This window comes from Orcinus orca, chromosome 3 (assembly GCF_937001465.1).
Source record: "Orcinus orca chromosome 3, mOrcOrc1.1, whole genome shotgun sequence".
Lineage (NCBI taxonomy): Eukaryota > Metazoa > Chordata > Mammalia > Artiodactyla > Delphinidae > Orcinus > Orcinus orca.
Genome location: NC_064561.1, coordinates 67,849,438 through 67,858,965, shown reverse-complemented (window position 1 = coordinate 67,858,965; position 9,528 = coordinate 67,849,438). Strand labels below are relative to the sequence as shown.

Below are 9,528 nucleotides of genomic sequence, written 5' to 3'. Positions count from 1 at the left end.
CTTCATTGCTCAATTCAAGCCAGAATCATGAGACCAATAATGAAGCTCCCCTATGCCAGTCTGTTAACTGTAGTTTCTAGATAGGGCTAACTAAGTTATGACTCGATCTCAGACACTTTTGAGAGTGAAAGGGGCACTATACAAATGTATACAAGACCACAGACAAACATAGAGCATATTTCAGGCAAACTGGTTTTTATGGTCAGCCTATCCTCAGGCCTGACAATGCTAACTGCTTTAGCAATATCTGGGGTCCTTATTGAACATTCTGCTTTCCAGACACCACCTCAAGTTTCTGAAATAAGAGGTATTGGCAAATTTGCATTTTAACAAGCATTCCAGGTGATTCTTATCCAACTGAAGTTTTAGAGGCTATGGCCCTATTGAGGTGCTTGGCAAAGCAAGTTCCTATTATTTGACAGGATATAATTTAACTACACTACTTTTCATTCATTATTAGAGATTTGTATTGGGGCATTTATGTTATTACCTGGTTAAAAATGCTCATTAACAGCAATGGAATTTAGTTTATATCATTGCCTTGTGTTGAGATGATTAATCAATGATAAACTTATTTTTAGACTCCAGATAGTAGCTTACACTGAACATTGCTATTGTGGGTGGATAGATTAACTCATTACATTTTAATTCATGCTGTATAAGAAAAGTAACCCTTAAAATCAGAATATGAATAGACTTTGACCCTAAAATCATTCTAAAGGAGTAGAGAAGTATAAAAACAGAAGTTAGAAGCACACATACATCGATGAATCAAGTGACCCTCATTCCTGTAAATTTTCTTATTTATTCTATAAATGTTCTATTTTTCAGAGTTCAAAATTATTGATTTCTTTAAAAAAATAATTAACGTAAGAAATTAACCTTTGGATAAGACAAAACCTCCCATCAGTAAGTTTTCCTTTTTTTTTTTTTTGCGGTACGCGGGCCTCTCACTGTTGTGGCCTCTCCCGTTGCCGAGCACAGGCTCCGGACGCACAGGCTCAGCGGCCATGGCTCACGGGCCCAGCCGCTCCGCGGCATGTGGGATCTTCCCGGACTGGGGCACGAACCTGTGTCCCCTGCATCGGCAGGCGGACTCTCAACCGCTGCGCCACCAGGGAAGCCCAGTTTTCCTTTTTTTTGAAAAAGAGAAACTTCAACTTTTATCAGTAGCATATAGTATAGTATATTGCCTGCACCGCGAGGCATACAGGATCTTAGTTCCCCGACCAGGGATTGAACCCGGACCCCCTTCACTATAAGCGTGGAGTCTTAACCACTGGACCACCCAGGAAGTCCACCATAGATATATTAATGGAGAATTTCAGTTACTGAATATTTGATTCCAAGAATTTTGAGAGAGAGAAAGTATTTTTTACTGCAGGTGATGAAAAACTTTGACACTTATAAAATTATTAGATAATGCCAAAACTGTATATTTGGGGTATTTGAAAAACATAAATATAACAAAGATGAAATTAGTTGTCTCTGAAATTGGAAATCATAAATTTTTAATTATTTTGAATCAAAATTAAGATTCTTTTTGCCCATGTGAGATGTGTATAAAAAAGTGAAACTTCCCCTGTATAACCAATTTCTCAATAAAAGCACTTTTCTGTCTTCTTAAAGACAGGAACACCACTCAGCCTGTGCAGCAGCAATATGTAAAGGCTTTATAGGGTGACGCCATTCTATAGGTAATCATTTTATCCAAAGAGCCAATTTTGGTCTTGAGCATTATGAAACTAACGTGGCTAAAGTGAGCCCTGAGAACAACTGCCATTTATGAAGCACTCACTCTCCTTGAGGTATTATACTAGGCACTTAATATATCATAGTTCATGCAACTACCATATTATTATTATGTTATGAATGTTATGAAAGTGAAAACTGAGACGGAGATAGGTTAAATTATTTTCCCCAAGTCACACACTAGTAAGTTGGAGACTAGGAATCAGAAGAGAGGAATTTCTGATGTTGAAGGCTGTGATCTCTCTACATTCTAGTGATGATTGGCATTTAGAAGTTGCAAATACCTCACAGAGAACTGATGCTTGAGATTAGTGTCTAAATAAGGTTTATTTAATATCAAAATAATGACAAGGAGAAGTGAATTAAGGTTTAGAAGTTGAAGAGACTTAAATTTGTTATCCAACAAAATGCTAGTACACTCAGTATTATACAAATATTAAGCGTGTTTTCAAATTCAGCTAAAGACAATCATGGTTAGGGAAGGAATTACTTCTCTGTGATTTTCCACTTAAGAAAAATGCGGCACTACGTATCGACAATGATTATTATTATATACAAAAGAAACGTAATGTGAGTCTTTGAAAGTCCATAGAGACCCAAATATATGAAAATAGAATGAAAAGATAGGAACAAGAGTTGTTAAACTCATGGAATTGTACTTACACATTAAGCCACCGGGTGTCGCTGTCTTCCACAAAATGGCTTTTCAGAACAAAGGCATGATCCGGTTTCTCAAGGACTAGGAAAGAGCTACATTCGGAGATCTCAGCCATTTCAATAAAATTGGATGCAAGGAATCGAATAGAAAAAATCGGAGCGGTGGGTGTGTTCTGGACGCCGAGTCACTGATTTGTAAAACAGGAGAAAGTTATGATGTTGGTCTACAGACCTATCAGGCAGAGAACCCAGCGCCTGCTTCTCTCGTTTCTGCTCATTGCAGCCTGGGGGACAGGGAGCAGCCATGTCCATTACTCGCTCCCGGAGGAAGCCAAACACGGCACCTTCGTGGGCCGCATCGCCCAGGACCTGGGGCTGGAGCTGGTGGAGCTGGTGCCGCGTCTGTTCCGGGTGGCGTCCAAAGGCCGCGGGGACCTTCTGGAGGTAAATCTGCAGAATGGCATTTTGTTTGTGAATTCTCGGATCGACCGGGAGGAGCTGTGCGGGCGGAGCGCGGAATGCAGCATCCACCTGGAGGTGATCGTGGACCGGCCGCTGCAGGTGTTCCACGTGGAGGTGGAGGTGAAGGACATTAATGACAACCCGCCGGTCTTCTCTGTCTCAGAACAAAAGCTCTCAATTTACGAATCTCGACCGCTTGACTCTCGATTTCCTCTAGAAGGTGCATCTGATGCGGATATCGGAGAGAACGCAATGCTTACTTACAGACTCAGTCCAAATGACTTTTTCACTCTAGATATTATAAACAAAAAGGACAAAGGCAAATTTCCAGTGCTTGTTCTACGAAAACTGCTGGATCGTGAAGAAAATCCTCAGCTTCAGTTGTTATTAACGGCAACTGATGGAGGCAAACCCGAACTGACGGGATTTGTTACTCTGCTGATCCTGGTGTTAGACGCCAATGATAATGCACCTCTATTTGACCGATCCGTTTATGAAGTTAAGATGTATGAAAATTCAGCGAACCAAACATTAGTCATCTGGCTAAATGCTTCTGATGTGGATGAAGGGATAAATAAGGAAATAATATATTCGTTTAGCTCTTTGGTCCCACCCAGCACAAGAAGGAAATTTCTAATGAATGAAAGCACAGGAGAAATAAGAGTAAACGATGCTATTGACTTTGAGGATAGTAATACTTATGAAATTCATGTAGATGTTACAGATAAAGGAAACCCACCTATGGTTGGTCACTGCACTGTCCTAGTGGAAATCCTGGATGAAAACGATAATTCCCCTGAGGTGGTTGTCACTTCTTTGGCTCTTCCGGTGCGAGAGGACGCTCAGGTGGGCACCGTCATCGCCTTAATCAGCGTGTCCGACCGTGACTCTGGCGCCAACGGGCAGGTGACCTGCACATTAACACCTCATGTCCCCTTCAAACTGGTGTCCACCTTCAAGAATTACTATTCGATGGTGCTGGACAGCGCCCTGGACCGCGAGAGCTTGGAGAACTATGAGGTGGTGGTGACAGCGCGGGACGCGGGCTCGCCTTCCCTGTCGGCCACAGCCAGCGTGTCCGTGGAGGTGGCCGACGTGAACGACAACGCGCCCGCGTTCGCGCACCCCGAGTACACGGTGTTCGTGAAGGAGAACAACCCGCCCGGCTGCCACATCTTCACGGTGTCGGCGCGGGACGCGGACGCGCAGGAGAACGCGCTGGTGTCCTACTCGCTGGTGGAGCGGCGGGTGGGCGAGCGAGCGCTGTCGAGCTACGTGTCGGTGCACGCGGAGAGCGGCAAGGTGTACGCGCTGCAGCCGCTGGACCACGAGGAGCTGGAGCTGCTGCAGTTCCAGGTGAGCGCGCGCGACGCGGGCGTGCCGCCTCTGGGCAGCAACGTGACGCTGCAGGTGTTCGTGCTGGACGAGAACGACAACGCGCCCGCGCTGCTGCTGCCCAGGCCGGGCGGCGGGGCGGGCACGCTGAGCCAGCTGGTGGCTCGGTCGGTGGGCGCGGGCCACGTGGTGGCGAAGGTGCGCGCGGTGGACGCAGACTCGGGCTACAACGCGTGGCTGTCGTACGAGCTGCAGCCGGCGGCGGGTGGCGCGCACAGCCCGTTCCGCGTGGGGCTGTACACGGGCGAGATCAGCACGACGCGCGCCCTGGACGAGGCGGACGCGTCGCGCCGTCGCCTGCTGGTGCTGGTGAAGGACCACGGCGAGCCGGCGCTGACGGCCACGGCCACCGTGCTGCTGTCGCTGGAGGACAGCGCCCAGGCGCCCAAGGCCTCTTCGCGGGCGTCGACGGGCGCCGCTGGCGCGGAGGCCGCTCTGGTGGATGTGAACGTGTACCTGATCATCGCCATCTGCGCGGTGTCCAGCCTGTTTGTGCTCACGCTGCTGCTGTACACGGCGCTGCGGTGCTCGGCGCCGCCCAGCGAGGGCGCGTGCGGGCCCGGGAAGCCCACGCTGGTGTGCTCCAGCGCGGTGGGGAGCTGGTCTTACTCGCAGCAGAGGCGGCAGCGGGTGTGCTCTGGGGAGGGGCCGCCCAAGGCAGACCTCATGGCCTTCAGCCCCAGTCTTACGCCGTGTCCACTACCAGACGTAGAAGGGGAAGAACAGTCTACTGGAGGCAACCACTCTAGCAAGGTGGGTTATTACTTTTCAATTTTTATAGTTTGCTTCGTGAATATTTTATTTCACCGCTTTCCCCCTCAAATATGTATCTTGGAATACCTTCATTCTTTGTCTAAATACCATGTATTTATATAATTCCTCAAATATTCCTTAGTAATTCCATTTGTAATATAGTTTATTCTAAAAGTTCACTTTATATTCTATATACAGTACCTTGTGCATCAACTTTTGCTGAATACTTCCATTTTTAATATATGCCATTTTTCTCAATTCATTTATATTTTCCAATATAAATATTTGATGTCGGTTGAAGGTTTTTATTTTTTCATAAACTATTTTTTATTTAAAAATATTTGTTAGATTAGTACTTTATAATTTTATTTAATTTTTAAATCTAAAAATTGAAATAACCTTGCTACAGTAACAAAAACCTGCTACGATCAATTTCCTTCACGATGAAAATGTGGTTTTTGCTCCCTAAGTACAGAATGTGTAGTGCAACATAACATAATGCATACTGTAACTTCAGTGTTTACACTTCATTCTTTTTTTTTTTGGTGGTACGCGGGCCTCTCACTGTTGTGGCCTCTCCCGTTGCGGAGCACAGGCTCCGGACGCGCAGGCTCAGCGGCCATGGCTCACGGGCCCAGCCGCTCCGCGGCATGTGGGATCCTCCCAGACCGGGGCACGAACCCGTGTTCCCTGCATTGGCAGCCGGACTCTCAAACAATGCACCACCAGGGAAGCCCTACACTTTATTCTTAATAGTAGATTATGTAGACTGCAAGATTACCATTTTAAAAAGTCCTAATCTACGGAATTAAATTAAGTGTTTTGAATTTTAAATGTTTTTTGAATTTTTATTTTAATTTTTTACTTTTTTTTTTCTTACTGAGTTTAGTCGGATAATGTCTGCCACTGGCTCTGTTATTAACATAAATATTTTAAAAAACCTTTGTAGACAGTTTAATTCAATGAAGAATGACTGAAATTTTAGGATGAAACCATAAATCTTCCCAAATCAAGGATTGCTTTTAACATTCTTGACAAAAAAAGGAGTTAGCCCATTTCTTTTAAAACTTCTTATTTTTATAAACATATTTAACACGCTCTTTATTAGATGGCATTAAAATGATACTAATCATGAATATTCCTTTGCTCTTGGCAGCATAGTATTTGTGATACCTTGTTTCAAGGTGAGAGGGACTTCCCTAGTGGTCCAGTGGTTAAAACTCTGCGCTTCCACTGTAGGGGGTGAGGAGTTCGATCCCAGATTGGGGAACTAAGATCCCACATGCTGCGTGGTGGGGGGGGAAAAAAGAGTAATGAACCCATAGGTTTATTGGTATACTGTAGTAATTAGCTATATGATAGCCTTGGAACGTAGGAGCTTTAAAAACTATCTCTCATATGTACTTAATTAGTGAAGGAATTCTTTTTTTTTTTTTTTGCCCCGGACGCGCAGGCTCAGCGGCCATGGTTTGCGGGCCCAACCGCTCCGCAGCATGTGGGATCTTCCCGGACCGGGGCACGAACCCGAGTCCCCTGCATTGGCAGACAGACTCTCAACCAGTGTGCCACCAGGGAAGCCCTGAAGGGATTCTTAAAAGCAAAAATAGAATGGACCTACAGCATGGAGTCATTCCTAAAGGGAATGAAGTATTTCAATCAGCAAACATGAGGAGGTTTATTTCCTAGTCATGTCTTTTTCTCAAATTTAGCCACCCCCATGTGCTAAAATTTTTCCTTCTCTTCTTTAGGTAAATATGTTGGTCTTGAACTTATGACTTCCACAATTAATAAAAGAACTAGCTGTAGTTAGAACTGTAAATCTTTGGCATAGATTTAATTATTGAATCACTATTTTAAAATGTGTTTAAAATAAAGACTGTAGCTATTACATAAAATCTAAGATTTCCTTGGGTAAACATTTATAATTTTTTTTTAGTAGGGAAATTCAGGATTAAAGTATTTTTCTAAGACAAGACTGATAAACTTTATTGCAATCAATAATTATGCAAATTTCAGCATTTAAAAAAATTTGAGTAAAACAAGAAAATAAAATTGAGTGATTAAATAAGATTTAGAATACTCTTGATACCCTAATCTCCTTAAACCCATTCTAGAATAGAATGGGTATAAACAAAGTGACAAATATAACTTGAATTCCTCATCAGTGGGGTTTTTTTTTGTGGGGGGTAGAAAGAGATTACTTTTACAAATAGCAATGAATATAATGCAAATTTACACTGTCCTTCAGGTTGGAAACTACAGCATTCACCCTGAGCACATACAGTAATTGAAAAAAAAACTTTTAAATGAGACAAAAGTAAATATGTTTTGTATTTCCAGGAGTCAGTACTTGGTAAATTCATTAACATCGAAGCAAATATGTTTTTTGGACAAACTGATAAGTAGCTTGCATATGAGCATGGGTTTGAAACACCCTCAAGTTGAGATGATAACTTAGAGAACTGGTATTTTGAATTATCCTCTACACAATTGGACTAAATGTTTAGAATAATTTACATAGTGTAAATATTAAGCAATAGAACATTATAGAGTGTTAGCAATGGAGTAAACTTAATAAGGAGCCAATCAAAAATGATCTATTTCTAAAAGTCTAAAAAACTGTATTGCTAATAACCTACATATATGGATTTTTTTCATGTTCATATACATAACATAGCGCTCTAATACGTTCTCTTAGATATCCATATCCAAGATAAAACTCTTCTTGGAATTCTAATTTGTAAAACCGAACCACCTTTAAAGAGCTAGTGGTCACACACAAAGAATATATAATGAAAGAATTAAAATTACACACACACACAATGGACCAATATGAAGGAATCACGAAAGAAGCAATATAAGTGAAAGAAAGTACAAATGATAAACACACTTCCACTTTAAGCCACAGGATGTCGTTGTTCTCCAAGGAGAGGATTGTTTTAACCGGAAAAAAAATAAATAAATAACGATTATTCTCGCACCAGAAAGGCTCGCCACTGTTCCGGTGCTTTATAGACTATAAACACACCCATATTGTTAAGATCAGCTGGGATATCAGGAACAAAGACTCAGAAGGAAGGTCTCAAAAGGACTACATATTTCTACTCATGAAGTGTTTATTTACTAACCAGAAGCGAGTCACGATGTTAACTTCAGGACCAGAGAGGCAGGGAGCCTGGCTCCTGCTTCACTCGCTTCTGCTCCTCGCAGCCTGGGAGACAGGGAGCAGCCCGGTCCATTATTCGGTCCCCGAGGAAGCCAAACACGGCAGCTTCGTGGGCCGCATCGCCCAGGACCTGGGGCTGGAGCTGGTGGAGCTGGTGCCGCGTCTGTTCCGGGTGGCGTCCAAAGGCCGCGGGGACCTTCTGGAGGTAAACCTGCAGAATGGCATTTTGTTTGTGAATTCTCGGATCGACCGGGAGGAGCTGTGCGGGCGGAGCGCGGAGTGCAGCATCCACCTGGAGGTGATCGTGGACCGGCCGCTGCAGGTGTTCCATGTGGAGGTGGAAATAAAGGATATTAACGACAATCCGCCTGTATTCCCAGCGACACACAAAAATCTCTTTATTTCCGAAACTAGGCCTCTTGACTCTCATTTTTCACTAGAGGGCGCCTCCGATGCAGATATCGGGGCCAACGCTCTGCTGACTTACAGACTGAGCCCCAATGAGTATTTCTCTCTGGAAGTACCGACCAACGACGAGCAGGTAACACCGCTCGAACTAGTACTAAAAAAACCTTTAGACAGGGAAGTCACTTCAGAGCTTCTCTTGGTGCTCAAAGCAACGGATGGGGGCAAACCTGAGCTGACAGGCACTGTACAGTTAAACATCACAGTGCTGGATGCAAATGACAACGCCCCAGTGTTTGACAAAGCAGTTTATCGTATAAAATTACTGGAAAATGCAAGAAACGGTACACTGGTTATTAGACTTAACGCCTCGGATTTGGACGAGGGTTCAAACGGCCACATTCTTTATTCCTTTGCAACTGATGTCTCCTCTAATACAGAAGCCTCTTTTCGCATAGATGCAAACAGTGGAGAAATAAAAGTGAATGGAAAAATAGATTTTGAAGAAATTAAATTATGGAAACTTCAAATAGAAGCAGTTGACAAAGGAAACCCCCCAATGTTTGGTCACTGCATAATCTTGATAGAAGTCTTGGACATCAACGATAATGCCCCAGAGTTGCTAGTGACGTCACTGTTGCTTTCTATTCCAGAGGATGCTCCACCGGGGACTGTCATCGCTCTAATCAGTGTAACCGACCATGACGCCGGTGGCAATGCGCGGGTGACCTGCTCACTAACACCCCAAGTCCCCTTCAAACTGGTGTCCACCTTCAAGAATTACTATTCGCTAGTGCTGGACAGCGCCCTGGACCGAGAGAAAGTGTCGGAATATGCTCTAGTACTGATCGCGAGGGACGGGGGCTCGCCTTCTCTGTCGACCATGGCCAGCGTGTCCGTGGAGGTGGCCGACGTGAACGACAACGCTCCCGCGTTCG

The 9,528-nt window shown here is 44.0% G+C and overlaps 1 protein-coding gene across 27 annotated transcripts in view; it reads left to right on the top strand.

The window, feature by feature from the left end:
* The window catches only part of LOC101287170 (protocadherin alpha-C2), a 171,023-nt gene that overhangs the window by 51,227 nt on the left and 110,268 nt on the right, over positions 1-9,528 (top strand). Inside the window, exon 2 of one of the 27 annotated variants that reach the window (XM_049708645.1) lies at positions 2,998-3,957. The exons of 17 other annotated variants lie outside the window; for them this stretch is intronic. In XM_049708645.1, coding sequence (XP_049564602.1) covers positions 3,124-3,957 — 834 coding nt within the window. In that variant the 5' untranslated portion in view covers positions 2,998-3,123. Of the gene's footprint in view, positions 1-1,781; positions 4,282-4,656; positions 5,020-7,724; positions 9,495-9,528 lie in introns of those variants that run through there. 9 more of the 27 variants (XM_049708624.1, XM_049708627.1, XM_049708626.1 and 6 more) reach the window with 9 other exon arrangements.